The 24453-nt window shown below is 55.6% G+C and overlaps 1 protein-coding gene across 1 annotated transcript in view; it reads right to left on the bottom strand.

The window, feature by feature from the left end:
• Positions 1-23065, bottom strand: part of RTN4R (reticulon 4 receptor) — a gene marked incomplete at both ends in the record, with an annotated part of 80185 nt that extends 57120 nt beyond the window's left edge. Inside the window, 3 exon segments of the mRNA XM_082491905.1 lie at positions 21847-21876; positions 21879-21927; positions 23006-23065. Of these exon segments, the coding sequence (XP_082348031.1) occupies positions 21847-21876; positions 21879-21927; positions 23006-23065 (139 nt within the window).
• Positions 23066-24453: the final 1388 nt, after the last annotated feature.

Genomic DNA, 24453 nt, shown 5'->3' with positions numbered 1-24453 from the left:
CATCCAGCCCGGCTTAACTGAGACCACGATCGGGAGCTCAGGAACTTCCAGAAGGTCCCTTGAACCACACCAGAGAGCGATTCTCCCACAGTGGCAAAGCTGCCAAGAAACAGCACCAGCAGGGACTGGCAGGGCCTAGGAAGGGTCCCTAACACATGTAACAGGCTCTGCTGCTCCACAGACATCCTCCCCTTCGTGAGCTCGAGATGCTCCGCTCCTCCAGAGACCCCACATCACGCAAGCAAAGCAAGATCTCACAGATCAAGGTCCTGTGGACCACGGGGCTGGGCCGTGTCCACCTTCTCCCTGCTATTAAAGACGAATTCCTGCATAACCTCCTCAGGAATGAGTCTGTCCCGTGCTACCTATGTCGGACTTTTCAAATGTAAAGCTCTTGCTGCAAACTCGTCCTTTGGCTCGCAATGGGGCAACCCAGCTGGGAAGGGAAGCAGCGAAGAAAGGAGGCAGAGATATGGCTTTCATGTGCAGCGATAGGATGGGGGTTTGTGTCCCCTCTGAGGGACATAATTGCACGAGTCACCCACATGCGTGCACACGTGTACACACACACACACACACACGCTCCTCAGCGAATCCAGCAAGCAAAGCCATGGCTGAGAACAGCAAGCATATATCAAGCACAAGCTGGGTCATCTCTGCTTTTAATTGTCTGGATGGTTTGTTACAGGAGGGAGGGAAAAAAAAACCCCAAACCCACTTTGCTCTCAAGGATCCAGCTCTGTAAACGGCATTATGCCTCGGCTTGTATAGGAAATTTTACAAAGCTCAGTTGAAGGAAAACCTTGACTTGTACAGTGAGAGATAAAAATCCTTAGCGTTCACAAATGAATGTACCCATCTGCTGTGCACCGTATTATCTCTCTCAGAAAGAAAAAAAAAAAAAAAAAAAGAAAGAAAGGAAAAAAAGAAAAAAGTGAATTGAACTTTGGATGCTTTTCATTTCCCTACAATGTGCAGCAAACTGTGAGTCCTATTCATTAAGAGAGAAGATTGACATTCATTATAGTGTGCATTAAATTCCTCATTCTTCTTCTACCCTCAAAATTAGTCTACAGAGGGTAGTAACTAGTAATTTCTATATTGAATTTCTAGTAACTACAGTGGGTTTTTTCTTCCAAATAAGCAAGGCAATTATAATAAGACACGCTTCTTCCTAAAATGGTAAAACAGGCAGTGCCATTTGAAATCTCTGTTGCTTTCCTTTACAGCTGCAGTTAGACATGTGCACAAGCAGCTCACATGTTAGCTCCTGAACGAATTTGGGAAGAAACGCTGATACCCCAGAGCACAGGCAGCTCTGCTGTAGTGGCAGCTCTCACCCAAAATGTCTTCCAGCTCTGGCTGCACGCAACCGCGGCGTACTGTCAAACATGGGAGACCCATCAGCCCCGCTGTGCACGCACGGGCTGCAGCAGGGAAGTCACAAACGTGCCCGTACCCGCACCGCAAGGACGCAAGACATGCAGGAACTTCGCAGCCTAGCTCCCTGCAAAGGTGCCTCTGCACAGATGAGCCAGGAGATGCCTCCCCCATCACCTCTTCTTCCTCAGGTGAACGCCAGAAGAATTTGTCCATCCGTGATGCCTTCACCGCTGGCCAGACACCACCAGCTCACAAGTACAGCAGCGGACACGGCACACTGCTCTCCCCCCAGGCACGACCTGGCCCCGGGCACAGGGTGCTTGCAAGGACCCCCCAGAATCTGGCAGGGGGGTTGGACTAGATGATCTCCAGAGGTCCCTTCCAACCCTATGATTCTATGATTCTATGAATCACGGTCCAAACCCAGCTCCTCCACTGCACTGGGTCCCCCCAGGACTGGACCCTCTCCCATGTAGCTTATCCACCACTGAGGTCCCTTGTCTCTGGAGATGCAAGGGAGGTCTGTGGCACTTCACATGAACGTGATCTTCGCAGTGCCATAAGGAGAAGCAATTAGCGTTTGTGGTTTTAACTAAGCAGCCCCATCTCTCCTCAGACAGCAGGGGACCTGCAGACGTTACAGACAGATCAGATATCACATGGCAGACGTGGAGAAGCAGACTATCTCCGGAGCCAAGCAAAAGCAGCATGAGGAAGACGGGAATGAGGACAGACACCCCTTCGGCGCCACAGCCCACAGCTCCTGAGATGCTGGATGCACGTCCAAGAAACCACCTTGGCTTGTACAGGCTCCCCTGGTGGCACGGCCACCCTCCAAGTGGATTTTTTGCAGATTTTTTAGCCAGCCCGGGGAGCAAAGCACATGGGATGGAGAGCCTCTGACCCAGCACGGGGTCTGGCTCCCCTCGCCTTGCTCTGGAGGACACCCAGCCCCTCCAGCCATCCCGAGGCACAGGAGCTCTCCAGCCTGCGCATCCTCCTCTGTCCTCTGCTGCCCCAGCACCTCTCAAACAGCCCCTGGGTTGCAGCTGGAGCCAAAGCCATTCCCACCTGCCTGGCCGGCCGTAGCCCGCTCAAGTGATCCCTTATCCGGGCAGACAGTGTGGGAGCATCCCGCAGTTCTGGGGCACGCACTCTGGAGTGCCTTAACCCGGTCAGTGATCTCTGAACGACCCATTGGCACCTGTGCAATGCCCTCTGCCACCACCCATCCCACCCTTCGACGCTGCGGCGGGCGCCCCCAGGACACAGCACAGCTGTCAAGCAGAGCGGGCGCCCCAGTCTTGGGTCACTAAACGTGGACCTGTCACCCTCCCTGCAAAGGGAGTGACAGGACGGAGCGGTGGCTGGAAACCTGTGGCTTAGGCACCCGAGGAGGTGGGCTGGGGTGACACCCAGCATCCCTTTCCTAGGGACAGGGGACACGGCCATTTAGCACCTTGCACAGTTGCCTCGGGAACAGCTGGGCACAGCTGGAGAGGTACATGTGAGTGCCATCACGGCAGGAACCCCCCTGCTCCTTTCCCACCCGCCTGCTCTCTGTCTAGACAGTGCAGCCTGAAACCAGACAGGCTTTTTTTTTTTTTTTTTTTTACGGAGACACAGCAATTCTATGTATTTTGCTGTTTTCAGGCCAGACTCCAAGGCCCCAACCTCTCCCCCTAAGGGACAAACTGGTGGCCGTCGGAGCTGGCCGGCAAGGCGCCCTGTGGCCAGGAGACCTGGCAGCATGACACATGCTCAGCCAGGACAGGGAATGCTCAGGAGAGGGTGCAGGTGCCAGGAAAGGACATCGAAGGACGTGACGGGTTTATGAGGGGCTGAACTGTCTGCCGGCACAGCCCGCAGAAGAGAGATCACTATTTCTGCCCCAGGGCAGGTGGAAAATAGAGTCTGTTATAGAAACCACCTGTCTGGAGCCTGTCAGGGCTTTAAGATGCTATCTGAGGATTATTTAGATTTTGCATCTTTGCCTGGCGAGTTCTCCTTTAGCCCTGCTGATTTGTGAGCGCGGCACCCAGACGCTTGTCACACACACCGCCTCGTCAACCCTCGACTGACACAAATTGGGAGTACCGCAGGGAGTGAAAGGCAGTTTGGACAAGGCATGCCTCACGACGGGCTCAAACGTCACAGTATCAGGATCAGCCGAGTAATAAAGCTTGCCAGGGACATTCAGACCTCTGAACCCACCGAGCAAAGGACACAACTGCCTTCTCGCTCCTGAAGAAACTGCACCACCAGTGCCAACACATGAATTGAGATGGCTTTGCTAAAAGTAGGCTACCTCCTTTTACTGGCTTCACTCCCGCCCAGTATTAATGCTATGTCCCTCCTGGCTATTGCCCTTGGTGTCCTAAAGACAGTGGAGACCAGGAAAGCCCAGCCCGTCTGGTAGAAGACCAACATGGAGAAGAAGGGCAGAGGAGTAGGTCTGTCTTGGTCTGACACTTCTCCCCCAGGTATGGCACAGTAAATGGAACAGAAATGCTATGTCCCCAGAGGCAGCGTATCACAGAAGTGGGTGACACCAGCACAGCATCCATGTCTGGGAGAGGAAATGCTTCCTGAAATGGAAATATTCCTCAGTGAGCTATTGCAAAAAGATTTGGAGACAAAGGAAGCTGCTCCATATCACTCAGAAGGCCTGTGGACATTCTTTGCCAGCTCCCAGACAACAAGCGGACAATAGGTCTTAGGACCTAAGTTCCCTGAAAGGACAACCTATGGGATTTCCTTGAACTCCTCCATCTGCAAAGTAGGGCAATTCTCTTCATAGCTTTCCACTACAACTTGGGACTTGAGTTCTCTGTGCAGGAACCCACCACCTTCTTGCAGCTGTGTATTAACCACACCTGCAGCTCAAACCCCTATGTCCTTTCTCATTAGGCAAGTGAGGACTCCCCTTCTGAGAGGCGATTTCTCATCAGAAAATGTGATTATGGTGTAAGCTCCATAGATTAGTGCTAGTTTCAAGAAAACTTGATCAGGAAGAGGTGTCTCTTTACCAGGAAGGTGCTTCTGGTCAAGGAGCATGCAAAGTCCGAAGGTGCCCTAATGGTTAAGGCACTCAAGCAGGCTTCAGGCCAGTTCAGATCCCAGTTTGCTGGTGTGGTCAGAAGCACGCTCCACGCAAGCCATTGCTGTGAGGTGATAACACTCTAACCCCGGTCTCCATTTCGAGCTATTCTTCTTTGTATAAATAAATAATCCATCATCTTCCAGTCCAGCATGCCTGTGCAGCCTTGGGGCGGGCTGTCGCTTCTGGCCACATCTGGTACAGGGCCCTCTTCTTGCCGCAGGGGCTTGAACCAGTGTGCCTTGGCTGACACCCACCATTGGCCATACGCTCTCCAGTTGCGCTGGACAGGGAAACCCATCCCTGCACTGCTCTCCTCTTTCCATCCACATCGCCGAGACGAAGACCGTGATGCTTTTTCGTTCCCCAGGCAGCCACAGGGAAGCGAGGCGATACCGATGGCTCTGGCAGGAGCTTGAACCCCCCAGTCCCAGCTGTGCCTTCCCAGTGCAGAGCCTGCCACGACTCCCTGTGCTGTGCCGCCTTGCTCCTGGGCGATGAGGACCGAGCATCTTCACCACCTCGTCCCTGTCCTGCGTTTCCCTCCAGTGCTCGCAAGCCCTCCTCCTGCAGGCTGCTGTGTTTATTGTTTATTAATTAAGGAGATTTTAATACACCTTGTGATGGATTTGTAATGGCTCTTATCCGAATTTACAGAGAGTTGCAGAATACATAGCAGAGCTTCGACATTCTCTTAATTAGCACCCGAGCAAATAAGAGCATGCTAGATCTGGAGATCTTTAGGGCCTCACACTCCCCTTCTCAGAGCCGCTGGGGATGTGAGTGTAATTTCAAACAGTTAAGGCTGCTTGGAAGGGCACCTCCAAGGTATTTGTCATCATTTTCAAACCCCTTATTTACTCTCTGCTGTTTCCAAAAACCCCTCTGGGAGCTGGGAAATGAATCTATTTTCCTATTGAAACCCATCACTTGGACATCCTGCTTTGCTATTTTTAGGGATGCTTGTGAAGGCAGGCTGCGCTCTGCTCTGTTATTTCGGGGTCTTGCTAGCCTGGAGCTGCCCACGCGGGCTGTTATCGGAGGGTCCTGGAGGAGAGCCCAGCTGCACACCTTGGCTTGTTTTTTGAGAGCTCCTGCTCTGCTGACCCTCAAGCATTTGTCCTAAACAAACACGGATCTGTACTGGCAACTGTAATAACTCTGCAAAAAGCTGCAGGGGAATGTTCTGCGCCAGGGCCACACAACCAGAGCCATTCACAGTGCTCTTCAGGTGTGTTCTGCCTCCCCAAAGCCACACTTGAAGCTGGCACAGCCCACATAGGTGTGGTGGAAATGCTGCAGAGAGAGGCATATCCCCACTGGCAGGAGCTCATAAAAAGCAACAGGACTGGCGTGGCAAGAAAAGCTTCGGTATGGATGGTCCAGCCCTCCAGGGACGTTGATACAGTCTTTGGTTATTCACCTGTGCCGAAATCCATCTTCTCTGCACAGTCACCCCCGCCCACGCTGTAATCACACCTTTGTTTTGCTCCATAGGTACATACCAGGGGCAGCCTGTGGACTCAACTCTTGATCTTAGTCTCTGGCCTGAGCTAGGACGGTCCTATCAGTCACTGCTAGCTTTGACACCTGGGATTCCCTTCAGCTCTTCGTCTGCTGCACATTCAACCAAACGGGAGCTCCCTCCTGCCGCAGCAGCATCATCCCGATCCCACCCTGGAGGCAGAGGAGCCCTCTCCGGCACTGGCGCTGGCTCCCACGAGCCACTCTCGCCGCTGTGAGATGTGTCACTGCTGACAGCTCCCCCACCCAACACCCAGCGACGGGGACATAATCCTCCCTACGTCACTCAGCAGCCAGCTCAAGTCACCGAAACATGTCCCACCCATCACATCCCATCGGTTCGGGGCTGTTTCTGCTGACAGCAAGGCAGAGCGCGTGAGCTCCCAGCGCTTCCAGAGCGCGGGAGCTCCTCCTCGCAGGGAGCACCTAAAGGCTCCCTGGAGGACCCAGCTCCCCATGCTGCGGTCCCGCCAGATGCATCCCCAGGGACAGAGCATATGCCACCGATGCCCACTCCCCTCCCGAGACCAGGCAATCCCAGCTTGATGCCCCGAGTGACATTTCCCAGGAAAAAGAACAGCACAGTAAATTCAAAGGTTAAATTTGCATACTTCCCTGGTGAGGCTCTGAAGAGCTGCTCAGGATGAACTGCTGCCAACCTGCTGCACAGGGAGCACAAGCACCCTGTGCCCACCAGGGCTGAAGGGCCCTGTCGGGTGGCACCACGCAACTTCTCCACAGTGGCCTCTAGCCACTAACCAAAGGACCACAAGCAGTGGAGGGGACGGAGCTTTGGCCGTGTATCTGTCGAGGCCAGCGCGGAGGAAGCCAGCATTACCTCCATCACCCCATCTGAGGCACAAGCCAGGACTGGATGCATCCTGGGAAGAAGCAATGGAGGCACTTCTGTATTAACTAGCATGACATCTGCTTTCAACTGTGTGCCTGGGACTGTATCGCTCCAATAATGTGCCCAGGGAGGCCACAAAGAGTCTCCACAAAAAGCTCCAAAGGCTACCAGCTCAGCAAAATGCTGCACATTAAGTACTCTTTATAGTGTGTGCAGAAGGACTGTTACAAATTCAAATGAACAAGCCGCGAGTGAATCACCCGACGGGGAAGGGTTGGCTTCAGCTAAGCAGAAGCAAAGCAGCCGCCAGGGAGGGCTCTCGGTGGGAGCGGGCTCGGGCTCAGCCACAAGATACTAAAACACAGGGAGAAACTCTTCAGCAGCACACGTGGGGGAAGAAACAGAGGGGCTCCCCTGAGGTGTGGGCGCAGGACCACCCTGCAGCACCAGCTTCCCAGCTCAGCAGTGCCACGTCGCTCAGCATCAGCCCTTCGGCAACACTGAGCAACGCATGCCCACCGTCGCTAAACGTGTATTCAGTATTCATCTTTACCCACCACCTTTCATTTCCCAAGCCTTGTTTCTGCTCCTCCAGATGTCTGTGTTGTGCTTTGGAGAATAACTCACTCGCTCATCTCCTTAGCAAGCTCCTTTGAAGCAAGGAACCAAGGTGGCAATGCTTGAGAGGGCGCGCCTGCACCCAGAACCGTTGGGTGAGGAGAAAACAGGGTCAGTGCTGAGGCTGGTGGCACCAGCTGCTGGTCTTCCAGAATGAGCTGCTCTGGTGGGCACTGGTGATGACCCCTCTTTGCATTCCTGCAGGCAGCGGGGCTGTCTCGTAGCCTCAGCTCTCCTCCTCCATCCCTGCCAGAAGCGGCAGAGCCCGCAGGCAGGCATTGCTGGATGTTTTCCTGGAAATATAAATACGTGGCCCTTGCTGCACCTTCCGTGGACTTTCAGCAGGACCTGGTGGGAGGCAGCTCCGGAGGACTCTCCTGCTAGCGAAACACTCTCCTCCTACGCTTTTCAGCGTGTTGCCATCTGGCTGTTGTATCAGAAGCAACAGCCAAGCTATCCTTCTGTGCCATTTGTCACTGTGCTTTCTCCTCTATACTGGCCCATCTTTTCCATCTCCCTTTGACATCAAGTAGCTCCAGCCCCTTTCAGCTCTCTTCATGTCACACTCTCTTTGCGTGCTCAGTAAATTAGGTCTTTTTGGAGAGAAGGGAGTGGAAGGAACCATGATTCTCCAAGGGAGGCGGCACCACTGATTTACGTACAGACCTTCCGTTTTTCTCCCCACCCAGTTTTTGTCCCCCCTTCACACGTGCTCCCATTCTGGCTGCCAGAGCCCCACGCCGAGACGTGCACCGGGCTGCCCGCTCCCCTGGATCCCAGCACGCAGGTGACGACAGGGAGCACCGCGATGCCCTTCTTGGCGCTGAGCTTCGTGCCTCATCAGCTCCAAAACCATGGGATCGCACAGGGCTCAGCCCCTGCAACGAGCAGCAGTGCCCACCGCTGCCCGGATGCTCGGCGCAGCCTCTCATTAGCCTGTATTCACCATAGCCATTTGTTTGATTAATTTTGTTCCGTGTCTCTGATTTTCCCGTCTCTTTTGGGTGCCAAGCAAGCTGCAGCCCCGTCCCCTTCACAAGCCACGTGCTCATCCCATGATCATTTTTACCCCTGTCCCACGGTGGACAGCAAAGCAGCCCCTCGTGCAGCAGGCACCATGCCCTGCTTGCGTGACCAAACACACGTACGGCCTCTGCTCGCACAGCCCAGTGCACACAGTACCGTGCACCCAGGCATGTCCGCCCTCTGCGATGGGCGTTTTGGCCTCACAGCGATGCATACAACCTCACGATCCACAAAAATGCCGGGGGGGGACAGGGGGGCACTGCAAAGCTGCATGAGTGCGTGCTTGGCCCAAACGACGATGCCCATCACCTCGTCCTCCCCAGGCGTGAGAGGTCTGGGGGGAGCAGGGGGGGAGCTGGGGGTCACGCGAGCCGCTTTGGCAGGTTGAGTCCAGCCTGAGCCAAAGGTGGACGGAGGCTCTTTCACAGGAGCTGTCGGGGTGCACTTGGCTAACACTGTTCATCTCCTTTTCCTCCCTGCCCATTTTGACACTCACAACGAGGTGCAATTTTCCTCACCGCGTCATTTAGCTCCCGTCGCACTGAGAGATTCCTGTGCCATTATAGCCCTGCCGCCCATTATCACTTCCCACGTCTCCTGGTGCCAGGCGTCAGCCTCGTTCCTTTAATTCACGGGATCATCTCCGTTTCAGAGCGAGCGGTAAACGCTTGCTCTGCTCCAGCCCCGCATGCGGGGAGAGCTCGCGTGTCTTCTTTAGCAGTCCGGCGCTGCATTCCCCAGGCTCAGCGCGGCGGGACCCGGTACCTGCAGTACCGCCAGCCATCAGCATGCCCCGTCTCCTGCCCTGGGATGCTCAGTACTCAGTCTCTAATGAGCAGAGGGGATACGGGGACAGGCAGGGGGGAGGCAGGCATGACGACCGCCACCCTCCTCTCCGGACAGAAGGACGACGATACGCTGACGAGGATTTATCAGGAGGGGCTGCGTGCCTCGGGCGCACGCAGGGGCGGTGGGAGCCGCTGGCCCGTGGCCTCTCTATGTCACCCACCGAATCACTTGCCTGACAGCAGGTCACCAGCAGCGCTGGACCCCTCGCCCCGGCCAGGCAGCCCCGTGCTCGGCTCGCTGGCCCCTACGCTGTCTGCATTGCAGCAGACGGCAGCAGATGCCTCAGCTCAACTACGCCTGTCTCCCACCGGCACGCAGGGAGCGGAGCAAACCCCACACTCATCACCGGCTTTTTTATGAGCTTTGGCATCGGCAGTTTCCCCCCACTGAGCCCACGCCTTGAGGGGGGGGGGCTTCATGAGCGGGAAACAGAGCACAAACGTCCGCAGCAAGGGAGTCGCGCTCAGATGAGCGGCAGCAAAGCCTTCATTTTAGGGAGAGGGGCAAGCTAGAACGGCTCAGAAACCCAGCCAAAACCGACACGGCTCAGACGCTTCCAGAGGGTCCGTCTCAGCTGCAGCGAGAGGAGGAAAGAGGGTGCAGGCAGGGAAACGAGTCCGCAGCACACAGAGATCTGCCTTGGCTGGCACCCACTGGGTGTTTGCCAACAAAACGAGCTCAAAAGCAGGCTCCGGGTACGTCAGAGGGTTGGGATCCCCCTCCAGCACCGAAGGCAGAGACCGTGCAGCGCAGGGAGTGCCGGGGAGCTCAGCGCCTGCCAGTCCCGCAGCCCGTCCATCACAGCGCCGTCCCAAGACATTGCACAGAACGCTACGCAGGTGGCAAGGCTGGAGAAGGCAAAGTCTGTTCTGGGGGGGATCCTCATGACAATAAAAACATGGCAGGCGCACCTGGGTGAGAGGCAAGCCCAGCTCTGACACCCATGCAACACGTGCCGTGCCAACCTGCCACCGGCCCATGTGCGCAGCGACACGCAGTTGGTCCTTTCCCCATGTGCCGGCTCCCAGCACCTCACCCAGGGGAGAACAAATTCCCCGTCCACCTGATGGGAGAGTGCTAAGGGGCTTCTCCACCCGCTTCCCCGTGGTGGCTGCAGCCACAGGTACCTCTTCTCCATCAAAAGCGGCGTGTGCGCACGCCCCATGTCAAGCTCTCCCAAGCTCCTTCTAAATCCAAGGTCCTCGGGAAATGACCAAGCAAACTGCTTTGAAGAAGACTTTGTCCCCGCAGCCCAGCTGCCCACCCAGAAGCTTAGGATTAATTGTAAGCCTAGCAAAACACTGGGAAAGCCAAAAATAAACACGGTGAAAGAAGAGCGTTTCCCACTGGAAAGCCACGGCCAAGGAACGTCAGTCTCTTCTGGGCTGGTTCCCAGGAGGCAGCTCAGATTCATTTATTGTGCCACTCATATAAACGTCTCTCTTTGGCTGTGCTGCTCCCTTCCAACCGGGGAGAAAAAGGGCCCATTATTCAGGCGCAACGCCGCTCCTCGGGCAGGACAGCGGTGCCCGGGCAGGCACATGGCTCCGCAGCATCCCCAGAGCCTCTTCCCACGGCCCAGGACCACTCTCCACTGCACACAGGAGAGGATGCAGCCTCGGGAAAACCAGAGTGGTGCTCGCCGGCCCGGGGACACCGTTTAAATCGCTACCGCCTGATTTCCAGACACCGCGTTTCCCTTGGGGCACAGCCAGCGGCCCCGGGCAGCAAACTGCACGTCGCGTTAGAAACGGCTCTTCCTAAACTGAGTGGGAGAGATGGCTCCACCTGGCTGGTGGGCAACATCAAACCCAAAGATATTACCGCTTCCAGTCTTGGGGGCAAGCCACAGGGCATCAGCCAGGCTCTGCCTCCAAGCCCCAGCTAACATCTCACTTCGCCGCACGATGGCAGATACTGGGGGTTAAAGATGACACGTCAAAGCCTGTGAGAGCTGACACCCCCATAATGCCCCGACAGTCTTAGCTGGCAGAATCCCTTTGCTCTCTGCTAACGCTGTCTCACCCAGAGGGCCCAAAATTCATTTTGCGGATTGAAATTGAACCAGCCAAGCGAGGGATGCGGCAGCTTTCGGTCTCCAACGAGGAGTGCAAGTGTGTGGGGGAGCAGGGGCTGGGGTGTGCAGCGATGGAGCCCACCAGCCCAGCCCGAGCAGCTCCCCGGGGACTTCCCAAACCGCCCCGTGCGCCAGCCTGGCCGGCCACATGGGCAGGGAACGTCCCACACCACCAGCATGGAAAGCAGCACTTCTCACACCGCAATCCCACGGTCTCTGGAATGAGCTGGACTGCTCTGCAGACCTTTACTTGCTCCACGGACACCCCAGAGACAGAGACAGAGAGAGGAGCAGGGCCAGAGCAAAAGGGCAAGGCGGATGGGTGACAGCAGGAGTCAGGCAATGTCCTCCCGCCAGCAGCAGGGGACACCTGAGCAGCAAAGGGGCTCATCCCTGGTGCTCAGCCCGGGGACATCCCTGCCCGCAGTCCAGGTGGCAGCAGGTCCCACCCAGCCTGCTCCCGCTGCCCCTCCTGCCTCACATCTGGCAGCAGCTGCTGTCCCTGCCCATGGGTGGTGGTGGTGGTGGTGGTGGTGGTGGGTAGAAAGCAGGTCCAACAGGCCATCTCCACGTCCAGCCTCCTCAGGGCAGAGCAGGCTCCCACCATCCATCACGATGCATGTGGTTCATGCTACCGCGCAGGACTGTGAGCTGCTGCAATTACCGTTATTAATTCCCCCCTCCTTTCAGGATATATTAGCTGCAAATTGAGAAGAGGAGGGAGAGAAGTCCCTGGAACTTGATAAATCAGCTGCTGACAAAGAAACGACGTCTGCAGTTCAGTGTGTGCAAGATGCAGCCCCGGTGCGTCCCCAGCACCCACCAGTGCCACTCCTCCCCTGGCTCCCGGCCACCCCACCGCATCCCCCCCACCTCCCGCCCTGCTCGCTGAAGCAGACCCTCGTTAGCCCAGGGACTTGGCTGCTCTCAATTAACACCGCTTCTGCCCAAAACCAAGCCAAACAATGACTGCCCAGGCATCCAGGAAGGGAAACTAACGCCCCGAACGCAGCTGGCACAATGCACTTGGAGGTCACCGAGGGGCTTGTGTTGGCGGTTGCGTCTCTCCAGGCGGCCACACCGCTTTAGGGAAAGGTCTGAATTCAAACCAACTTTGTTAAGTGTAGGCAAACCTCAGCCAGTTTCATCTTCACACAAGTTAAAGCCACTCTAGATGAAGGTGCGTGGGGACGCAATTAAACAAACCTGTGATATGAACGCCTATGTGGACCTAAAGCAATTGGCCTTCATGGTGGCCAAGGTCCCCACAGAGGTCCCAGCCCTGCTGTCAGCAGAAGAGCCCGAGGAAGCCGTCCCACCCGAGCTTATGGAACGCAAGCTGCCAAATCTCTTTTCAGCCGTAGGACACTGCAGAACTGCCTCCCGCCATGTCCAAAGCACCTCCCGCCTGGCTGCAGGAGGGGATGTGCAGATGCTCAGGGCTGCAGCGGGAGATGCCGCGCTCCCAGAGTGAGCCCCTGTGCTAACACTCGGTGCTATTACTCCTGACAGCAAAAGTGGCCTCAACGAAGAGGAAGGGAAGACGACCGCCAGTTTGAAGCCTGCTGGTTCTTGCAGAAATGCCGCTGACCTGCGCAGGAGGACAGGGTGCCTGGCGATAAAACCAGAGAGGCTTCACATCACCCGAGACAAGCAGCTCCAAAGCGCCCACCAGACCAGGACGGGGATGTCCTCGTGCAGCACGGAGAGAGGCGGTGAGCAGCACGTACAAGCCCGCATCGCGTTACCCAGCCGACAAAACGGGCCGCGGTCAGGTTGTGCGGATGCTGTGAAGCACAAGAGCGTCCGCGGCGCGCAGACTCCTGCCTTTTCTCTGAAGGGAAAGGGACAGACAGCCCTCTAGTGTAAAGCCAACGCTAACCATGTTCGCACGGGCATGGGAGGCATCAATCACAGCCAGATCCACGCTGGACACCTGCGCTTGGGAAGGGAGCGGCGCCCAGCTCCCCAGCTGCAACTTCCCACCACCCCTCAAAACATGCCGACGCTGCGGAGATGTGCAAGTCCTAAAGGTGCCGGTGGCTTTCAGCTGATGATTTTTCTCTGCAGAGACAAATACAGTGTTAACAAACTCAGTATTTGCTCTTAGGATGTCAAAAGGTGCCTTTTGCCCGAGGAGGGCACGCAGCCTTCACAGCCTGACACCAGCACTCGCAACAGGCTTCTGAAATGCCGACTTGCCCAGCAGCTGAGGGCAAAGCCCTCCGTGGTGTCTGGAAGGAGGAAAAGGTGAATTTGGGGCCTCCAAATATTTCTTCCCTTCCTCTCCCTCCTCCCGTTCTGCTTAAGAGTCAGACTGAGTTCACATCTCTTCCCTGCGCACGTTGCCGTGTTATGCGCGTGGGGTATTGTACGTGGCTCCAATCATCACTCACAGCCTTAAGAAAGACGCACAATTAAAATCAATATTTAAAGTCATCAAACAAGCACACACAAATTTTAACAGCCACACAATTCACTCTGACATAACGACACAGGGTGCAGCGTCAAGAGCTGTGCTGGGAGTGCCGAGAGCATAGTTCTGCCCACAGTCTTCAAAATTTAATGAAAACACACCAGTTTTAAACACTTCCCCAAATCCAGCTCACAAAATCTGTCACTTTGATGTGAATGGTCCCAGTCTTAGACTAATCAGTCACTTTTACTTTCTCTTTAGTAGCTAAAGACGCAAATGAACTCCCAGCAAACTGCACAGCTTCAGGAGAAGAATTTAGCAGCCAGATGGTTCTTGCAAAAGATTTGTTCTTAACAAAAAAAAAAAAAATAAAAAAAAATTAACCCGTTTCCCCAATGAGCAGCACACAGGAGATGATCTGACACATCAGCAAGCAACTCTGAGCTGTTATCTCAGAGCATCACTTCTACTGTAGAAGTGCCCCTTCCTCCTAAACCGCCACGTAAAATATAATTATCACTAATAACTGATCAATTAGTACAAGTCCATGCAAGGCACTATAATTATCCCCTGCACTCAGGGAAGAAAATAAAGCATCAAATTTGAATGCAAACATTCCTTTGTTTCCAGCGGAAGGTGCAACACAGGGAGATAAAAGAAAGCACAACTGTTAGAAAGGCAACAAGACTCAAAGAGCCATCTGAGGGAACGTGCCGAACTCCCAGGGGATGGAGCAAAGCTGTGACGGGCTGGAAACTCCCATCCAGGCGGTGAACTTCACTCTACTGGTGTATTTGCATTTGCTTTCTCTGGGCCTTTTTTTCATCTCCGTGTGGAATTGCAGCTGTGGATGGGGATCAAAGCATAGCTGACAATAAAGGCTCTCCAGACGTTCATGGATCTCCTTGGATAAAGTACAGAAATGCAGGACAAGAAAGTTTTTCCGAGTCAACTCCAGGAAGTAAACAGCAAAAAAAGTTTGGCAAAAGGACTTTGATCACCTCAAGTTGTTGATGTTGGAAGGAAGCAGGCAACCCCTGTCAAAGACTAGCTTCTCCTTAGCTGTCTGGGCTGCAACTTGGGCAGCAGCACAGGGAACAACCATTCAGCAGGGTGATTTGGAGAAGCGAAGTGCAGGATGGGAACCCTGGACTTCTTCAAATGTTTCTGACTCACTGCTATGTAACCCTTCGATACAATGAAGAAACACATTCCTGTGCACGTAGGCATCTGTTTACCTAAATGTCCAAGCTTTTTGAATGAGTGAACGAGGGACAGTATCAAGAAGTGGTACAAGAAGTGCATGAAGTTCTGCACCTGGGGCAGAATCATCCCGTGCACCAACACCAGCTTACAAACTGTGAGCAGCAGTCTGCTAGAAACGGCCGGGGAGATATGGTGGACACCAAGGTGAATATGAGCAAATGGTTGCTCTTACTATAATACGTCGACTACACCAAGGAGGGTGGACAGCAGAGTGGGGGAAGTTACTGTTCCTCTCCATTCAAGACTGGGGAGGCTGCACCTCAAACACTGTGTCCAGTTGTGGGTCCCTGAGTTCAAAATTAATGTGAGGAATCAAAAAAGGTCCTGTGGAGGGTGAGCTAGATGGCCAGAAGCCTACAGCATATGTCCTACAAGGTCAGGTAGAGGGAGTTAGGATGGTTGGGTCTGGCAAAGGGGCAGCCTACAGCTACTCAAAGGCGGTTATAAGGATGACAGAGCCAAACACACCTTTGTGAGGCCAGATGACACAGCAAAGAGACGTGGCCAAGCACTGCAGTTTGGGAGGTTCCGATCAGACATTAGGAAAAGCTTTTTAACCAGCTCCAGTGCTGGAAAAGGCCAGCAAGTCTCCATCACTGGAGGTTTCCAAAGCTTGACTAGAGAAAGCCACAGCCGACCTGATCTGACATTAGCAATAGCCGTGCTCAGGGTAGGAGTCTGGACCCTCCAGAGGGCCCTTCCCACCAGCACCTCCAGGATTCTGGGGTTTGGCCATGCTAAACCATTCCCCCAGAGAGGTTTCTGCCACTGCACGGTGTCCAGGAAAGGCTTCCAGCATAGGGTGCGCTTGAGGACTAAAGAGTTTCTGGGAAACTCTGCTTTAACTAACATTGGTGTGGGGCACCATGCTGGGAGTATACAGAAAATACGTTCAAGGGCTTTGTCCCCAAATGCAGTCAGAACAGCAAACAAGGCAGAAATGTCTGGAAGTGTCTGCTGCCTTCCTGAGAATCCCTGCCAGGGACCCTGACTGTGACCCCCACTCTCAGGTCCTCCTTGGCATCCCCCTCAACTCCTGCTCCTGAACTCACTGGGACAACCACTTGATCCCATCAAGACCAGACCCAAGGCACTATGTGCACCATCACTCCTGCCCCACTACTGCCATGCCTAGTGACAAGCAAGAGGTACCCTGACCATGCTAAAGGGACACGGGCCACTCATGGTCCTGACCCAGGCCAGATGACAAAGGGCTTGAGCAGCCTTGGCCGGACAGGCCAAGAAGTCTGAGCTATAGAGGAGGAGAAGATATCTCCATCCTTGGACGTGACATCCATCATTGACAGGACAAGCCCCTGCGCAACCTGATCTAGCTTTGAAAGTAGCAGGAGGTTGATTAAGTATCTCCAGATATCTCTTCCAAACTCTTCTATGGTTTTATGAAAGCAATTGTTCTATAACCCCTGCCTCACTTGACCCATGCAGAGAGGACGCTAACACCGCTGGCTGGCTGGGGCAGAAGGGCTGCAGCCCACCACTTGCCCATCGTCAGGCTGATGCCTCATACTACTGACCTACCAAGAAACTGTACTAGAAATCCCAGCACTGGTGTACTTTCTTGCTTCCAGCTTCCTCAATGTTTTGCACATGCTCGTGTAATGCTTCTGCTTTTCTTGGCAACCAGGAAGGCTACAAAACAAAACGCAAGTACTTTTCTGATCCCCTGATTCCAGGAGCAGAGAGTTGAAAGGGACAATAAATACTGCAAAATCTGCTGGTCCCATTGATCAGCTCCAAGCTACAATGCGAAGGTTGCGAGGAAGGCAGGCCAGACCAGAGAGACAAACCCGCTGTTGATGCAGCAACACCCCTAAGGAGAATATCATCGGTCTTGTCACCTGACACTATGTCACTGCTAAAGAAGTGATCAGCAATTGCACAGACCTCCACGTTTTAGCTCTGGACTGACCTTTAAGCATATTCTGGGTCCCTTGGGAGATAACTCAGCATCAGTGTCCCGGCATTAGAGCTGGAAAAGCTGAAACTACATCAGAGAAAGGCTCATTGACCTGGTCAAGGATACAAAGAAGTCAGAAGTAGGGCCAAGACCAGACTCCAGAAGCCCAGACTTCCAGGAGCTCTCTAAAAGTAAAGTAAATATGGACAGCCTGTGCAACACCACGTGCAGATGTGTTTTGCCTTACATACAGACAGGGCCTTTCCACGTGTGCTGCACACACACCATAGGAAATATCTGTGTCACTTTGACACCACTCTGCTCTGAGTCTATGTACCATCACTGAACACCACCGCAACGGACAGCCAGCCACCCAAAACTCATGCTGCTGCACGTCCCCCCGATAGCCACGATAAGACACCAGCGCAGGCTGAGGTGAGTCTGCATGCACATTTTTGCAAAGTCTGTATGAATTGCTTTGGCATCTCTGTGCAAACACGGACGGTTCCACCCTTTGCTTCTTTTAGCCGATTATGACTTTTCAGTAGAATTGTCTCCTTTTCCCTCAGTCTCTGGAAACCTCCAGGAGCTGCGACCACAAGCGCGAAAGGGGAGGAGAGGCTGGGCTTTGTAGGTCCCAAGCCTCCCTCCCACACCTCCGTGCGCGGTTGTGATGGAGAAGCCCTGAAAGCCCGTTACCCACAAATCCCAGACAGATCCACCCAGCTCTAGGACACAGCACAAAGCTTTCCACATGGACAGGAGGGAGAAGTCCTGGGGCAACCCCCAGCCCTCGCAGGCACCATACTGCGATGCTGCCTCTTACGACACCTCTTTGCAGTGGCACAGGATACTCCTATTCCACTGTGTGCGTGCCTCCTGCATAACAAAAAAAAAAAAAAAAAAAAAACCACCAAAAAAACCTCTTCAGAAACATCAAAAGAGGAGCTTGGCACTTAGAGATATGTCTTAATGAAGGTGACAGCAGCAGAAAGCATTGCAAATCCAAGGGGAAGAGAATGCACACCTAATTAGACCAACTCCTTTCTTCTCCCTTCGGTTCTGCCTCCGGCGGGATGCGCAGGGCGAGCCCTGCACTGGGATTGCGGCTTCAGCCTCTCCACCAGGCTGGAGCCGGCGGGGCTGAGCCGCCTGGGACACGGGCACAGCACCCGCGTGCGAGCTCAGAGCGCAGATTAGAGCTCAGCTCTTCACAATCTTCCTTGTCCTGCTTTGCGCTGAGGCTCTGGCTCAACTGATCTCCCCTCTCTCTCCTCCTCTCCTTCAAGGCTCAGGAGGACGGGAAGGGAAGAAGACGACCCAGCACTTCCCAGGGCAGGCAGCGGGTTCCCACAGCCAGCATCGCCCTGCGTGCAGGCTGTGTAGCAGTGTGCCTGCGAGCCGGCCTCCGGAGCATCCTTCCCCTTCCCTGCCCCCATCTCACAGTCTCCCTCGCTGCTTCCGAGCCGAAGAAGGTGGAACGTTCACACGAGGATTTTGCCAATTTTGCTTATTCCTTCGGAAGGCTGAATGGCCGAAGTCATGGCTCGTGTCAGCAGAAGACGACACAGGCACAAGGCCGTCATTACGAGCAGACAGGCTGTCACAGAGTTATTGGTGGGGAGGTGAGCTGCGGGCCCCCATGCCCCCTGCCAGCTTCCGACCCCACGGTGAGCCACCGGGCTGAGCGTACGGACAGACAACCATCCCCCTGCCCGATCCTTCCAGCCCCGCCGAGCAGGGCAGGGAGCAGACGAAAGCAGAGGGAGGCATCGCCACTGCGTAGCCAACTGTCCCCGTCCTCCCCTTGCTCCTTCCCACCACCGACTCCTTTGCGCTGGTGAACACCACGGGCTCCCGGGAGGGTTTTACTCAAGCAAAGCCCGGAGCACCTGAGCACTGGGTGGAGGTAATTAATGAAGGACGTGGCTTGTTAAGACAGGCCATGCACCCCACGCTGGCGCTGAGCAGCGCAGCCACATGCTGCCCACAAGCCACAGCAGCGGAGAGAGCAGCGGCGGCTTTCTGGCTGCTTCTAATTAACTTATTTTCTGGACGAGCTTTCTCTAGCGCTCTTAGCGGGGAAAACATCACAGAACCAGCAGGGACACGACGACATCTGCACTGACACAACGCCCAGGCACTGGAGCAGTGCAACGGCACCTCCGCCTTTTTGCCCTGGTAGTCCTCTGTAGAAAACCTCCCCAAACAGACCCTTTGATGGTCCCACAGAACAGAGGTCTGAGGCACGTGCTGCCTGGTGGGGAAGGGGGGACCAAGCCCAGGAAATGCTGCAGCCCCTCGGTACAAAATGAATGTTGTACAGAAAGGAAATATAAAATAATACACTGATGAATGGTGTTTTCTCTCCAGAAAAAAAAAAAAGAGCTGCTCTCACATCAGTGAATAAGTAGTCTCTGAGGTCGGTGTAGGTTCTCATACAACAGGGGTTTGTATTTGGTTTTCTAAAAAAAATAAATTTCATAAAAGAATAAGCACAGAAAGACCATTTTCGATATAAATAAATTGTGTTAATAAGGCAGTAAGTGCTAAGAACACCAAGTGAAAGCTCTGCCTGTCTAACTGGCCCTGGTGGCTATTTCTGGCTTACAAAGCACTTGAAGTATCCTGGCAGCCCACGGTAGGAAATGTAGTCCAGACACAGTAGGATGGTCACTCATCTAAACATAATCTCCCAAGGTTCATAAGGACTTTACAGTCACACCTACCAGCAATCCAGGCTACCCAGCCTCTCACAGGAGCAATTCATAAACTGCAGGAGGAAAAAAAATAATAATTCAAACCCCTCAAAGCCTCGTTCTATAAATAAAGCCGTGGTAACACAGTTTTTGTATTTCATTATCTTCTGTGTTGTTTCACATGATGCTGGCAGCAGCCGGGGATGTCACAGCGTAAGAGAAAGTGCCGTGCTGCAGCAGGATCGCGAACGGCGCGGGAGAGGCGATGCTGGGTGCCCGTACCACACCCAGCACCTGGATGCTGCTCTGCACAGCTGATGGCCCTCCGACAGCATCACGGTAGACAAACAGCCCGCAAGCCCCAGCTTGGTACCAGGAGTCTGTGCACCAGCACACCAGCACACAACCACCGGGTTCGAATCGATGGGTAACCCATGCACCAGGCATAGCAAATGGATGTTGAAATACCAGTATCCCCCCTAAGGGCCCGCAGGAGAAGCCGCCACTGCAACCTGCTCCCAAGGTGTTTCCCAAACAGGAATAAATTGGCCATTTTGGAATTAAAAACAATACAAACTCTCTAAAGGAGGCGGCGTGCCATATGGATCAGGGCTTGGATATGTCCTTTGATCATCACAAATAAATCTGCCAGAGTGCCCTCCAAAATAGAATGAAAGAAAGAAAGAAAGGAAGAAAGAAAGAAACAAAAAAAAAAAGAGTGTATTTGTGTCACTGATGGGAACGGGAAGCAACCCGGAGATGGCACGCACGGGAAGAGACGCCGTGCAGCAAGAGGCTCCCTTGACCAGCAGCCTGGACAGCAGTGGAGCTCCTGCAAGGGGGTTGATCACTCCAGTTAAAAATTGCACCCTGTGGGCTGGGTTTCCAGCAAACCCACCTGGGCGGCACATGCTTCTCCAAGCGGTCTGAACCTGCAGCGTGAGAGCATGTGTTCCTCCACATGTAGGTCTTTATTTCATGGGTTTCACTGCAAACGGCCAAGCCACGACGGTACGGGTACAGCGGGGCAGCGGCTGCACCCCCCCCCGGCTGCTGCGCCCAACACAGCCCCCCAGCCCCATCCCTCTGCACCGGGAGCCGGGAAGCAAATACCATCGCCAGGGCTGCCAAATCAGATAAAAAAGGGCTATTTTCAGCCAGAGGATCCCGCCGTGCCATAGCTACACGCTGCCTGCCTCTCCCCCAGTGGGGCGACCCGAAGTGGGGTCCCCCCCTCCCCGCACCCCCAGCTCTTCCCAGCCTCTGGCTAAAGGACAACCGGGCTGAGCCGAGGCAGGGGGGACCCTGAGGGAGAGACGCTGAGGGGTCCCCGGTAACCGCCGACCCTCCGGGGAGCCCGGAGCCTCTGCAAACTTCCCCGGCCGGAGGCACCCGCAGGCGGTCGGGCACGGCGCGGTCCGCGGCTCCTCCGCCGCGCTCGGGGAGCGGAGCCGGTGCTGCCCCGCCGGCCGGGCTGGCAGCGGGGGGGAAGCCGGGCTGCCCCCATCCCCGCTCCCTCCGCCGGGAGGAGCAGCTCCCTGTGTGTACCCCCCCCCCCCCCCCCGCCCCGCGGGATGCGAGATGGAGAGGGTGGGATGCCGCTTCCCCCGGTGTCACTTTGCCCGCTCCAACTTCGGGGGGATCCCGGGCACCCCAAGGCCGAGCCGAGGCATGGGGGTGACCGACCGACCGCCCCCCCCCGTGGGGCTGGAGAGGGGCTCAGCCCGCTGCTCTCCTTCCAGCCCGCTGCCGTGCTACGCGGCCGGAGCCGTGTCCTGCCGGTGCTCGCTCCCCCTCCGGCCTCGCCTCTCCTCCGCTCCCGCTTCTCCCCCCCCCCGCGCCCTCCCCGCCGCATCTCCCGGGCCCAGCGCCCGGCTCCCGCCGTGCCCCGCCGGCCGCGTCCAGCCCGGCCCCTCTCCCCCCGCGGCGGGACCTGGACGCGATTCCGCGGGAAAAAAAAAAAAAAAAGAAAAAAATGAAAAAAAAAAAGAAAAAAGTTGCAGTGAGGGAAGTTCCCGGTGCGGCGCGAAGTTGGGGACGTGGCCGCCCCTCGCCGTGGGAGCCCCGGCGGGGGGGGGTGGGAGGGGATGGGGGGGACACGGGGACGCGGACGCACCTACCTTCAGCGATCGCCCTCTTCATCTTAGGGGTCGGGGAAGGCACGTCTGGAGGCGCAAAGTGGAGCGGCGGCGGTAAAAATCCTTGCGAAATCCCCGGGCAAAAACTTCAGCCCGAGCGCGGAGCGGCGGCGGTGGCGGCGGCGCACGGGGAGGGGGCTCTCCCGGTACCGGCGCCCTCGCTCATCGGGGGAATGAGCAGCCCCCGAGCTGGAGTCAGCATCCAGGCGAGGCTCCCCCTCCCTGCCTGCCTGCCTGCCTGCCTGCCTGCCTCCTCCCTCCCTCCGTCCGTCCGTCCTTCCGTCCTCCCTCCCTCCCGCCCGCCGCACGCACGGGGCCGGAGCTGCGGCGGATCCCGCGGCGGCAGAGCCGGCGGCGGCGGCGGGGAGCGCGGAGCCCGCTGCACTGTATCCCGGGAGCGAGCGGGGCGCAGGGATGGAGAGGCGATGAATGTTTTATGGGATCATGTGGTTTGACGTGAGAGGAATCAGCCTAGATCGGATTTACTGGCTGGAGGAGTGAGAGGGAGGACGGGGGAGACGGGCACGGGATGGATGGAGGGAGGGAGGAGCCGCTCCGGGGGCAGACGGAGCGCGCAGGGGCCGCTCCGACGGCGGCGGTTCTCGGTGGCGGAACCCCCCGCGGAGGGCGGCCGCGGCCCGGGCAGGGCTGAGAAGGGCCGGGCGGCTGCGGGAGGCTCATTCCTGGAGGAGAGGTGCCACCTAAAGGAAGCCGCGGATAGGGACGCCCGGGCGGCTGCGGGCACGGGGCCGGACCGCTCCCCTCCGCCTCCCGCACGGCCCGGCCCGGCTCACCCCGGGGTCCCTCCAGGGGAGGGAAGTGGGGGATCAGGGGGGCCCCGGGTGCTGGAGGCCCGGGCGGGTGGTTTTTTTGCCCTGCTGTGCTCCCCTGGAGCCGGGCTGCTCGCAGGGGAGGCAGCGAGGGACACCCGAAACAGCAGAGCATCTTCCTGCTGGGCTGGCGAGGCCCCGTCGCAGGGTTTTGCTTCTGCTGGTGCGGAGCCGCTGCATTCCTTGGAGTAAGGACGGGCCCTTGGGTAGGGTCCTCTTGCGTGTCTGAGCCCTCTCTCACACATCCCACCCCTGCTCTTTTGGGATCACTCTCCCGTACGCAGGAAGGACAACAGCTTACCTCAGTTTACCCCAAAAGCACGAGGTTTGCACTGGTCGTAGATGAGGCAGGGCGAAGCTGGCTTTCCCATCCTCCTCAGCCCTCCCGCAGGCTTCCCTCCTTCCCTGTCCTGGAGTGGACAAGTGCTTACGGCTCCCATCTGCAGTTGTCCTGGGAAGCAGAAAGACAGATTTTTATTAAGTGAACTCATTTGCTCAGTGGGGAAAGGAGGAGGGAAGGATGGTGCCAGAGAAAGCCGAACATCTTGAACATGAAGGCATGGTGGCTCTGTCCCTGCTAGTGAGAGGTTTCAAACTGCTGCCATATATGCGTATAGATCTATAGCTGTGTACACATAGGTATATGTACGCTATTGAATATTCATTCCTCTCTTACAGCTTGCCACCCTAATATTGACCATCTCCAGAGCGGCTTGCACTCAGGGCTTGTGTCACAACCACATCTCTTGAAGGCCTACCCAGTTTGCATCTTTCCACGCAGGCATTGTTCCAAAACGAGCCAGGAAACCATTTCTCCTGTCTACAATAACCCATCTCATCTCACCCAAAGATCTGTGGGGGCATTTCATGCTGACACCACAATCATCTATGGAAAAAAGGAAATGCAACCAAAGGAAGGCCTAACTGGACATTTGAGCCAGGTGGAGGTAGTTTACCAAGTGTGGACTTTAATTATGCAAACAGCCTCAGCTGTCCAAAGGTATCAGGGAGGTATGGCTTCCGGGTGTCTTCTAGATAGCCTTTGCTGACATTTTATCAGTCATCCGCAACCAAAGGGTAAGAGCAGAGCAGGGGACAGGCTGCTGTTAGGATATATGGGCAGATCAATAGAAGCAGGAATCTTCCAGCACCTTCGTGCCACCATCAGAACAGAGACAAATCCAACTTCTCTCAGTACAGGGCAGAACCTCCCAGTTGTAAATACAGCCGCGTTCTCATGCAATAACACTCATCTTTGGAGGCCTGTACTTTATAGGCTTGCCGGGAAACAGCTGGAAGCAGGGTGTGCGTTGAGGAATGCCCACACGCAAGCACTGGTGCCAGGACTAGGTGTGTGGGGAGTCTGGGGGCAGCTGCCTCCGGAGCCTGGCTCAGAGGCAGAGCGGTGCGGCACCAGGAGTCAGGTGGTGTGGCACCAGGAGTCAGGCTGGGGAAGAAGCTCAGGGCTCTGGTGTACTGTCTTCCACTCCGTAAAGCTCTGTGAGTTCAGCTGACAAAGAGGGGTGCAAATGAGCCTGCCCAATTACACATCACCTACTTGCCTTGCCTTACAAACCTTGTAAACCTTTTCGCCTTGGTCAGATGCTGCGCCTTCCCCTGCATCAGACTCCTCAGCCACCGACCGTTGTGGTTCCCCGTTCTCCTGCTAGAGTTTTCACTTGCAGTCATCCGCCTTTGAAATCCCACCTAAAAATCATCCGGGAGAACTGTAGCCACTCAGACACCCTCTAACATGGTG

This window comes from Vanellus vanellus (genome assembly GCF_965231255.1).
Source record: "Vanellus vanellus genome assembly, chromosome: 16".
NCBI classification, from domain to species: Eukaryota; Metazoa; Chordata; class Aves; order Charadriiformes; family Charadriidae; genus Vanellus; species Vanellus vanellus.
Note: the sequence above shows the minus strand (reverse complement) of the source record. Positions and strands in the feature narration are given on the sequence as shown.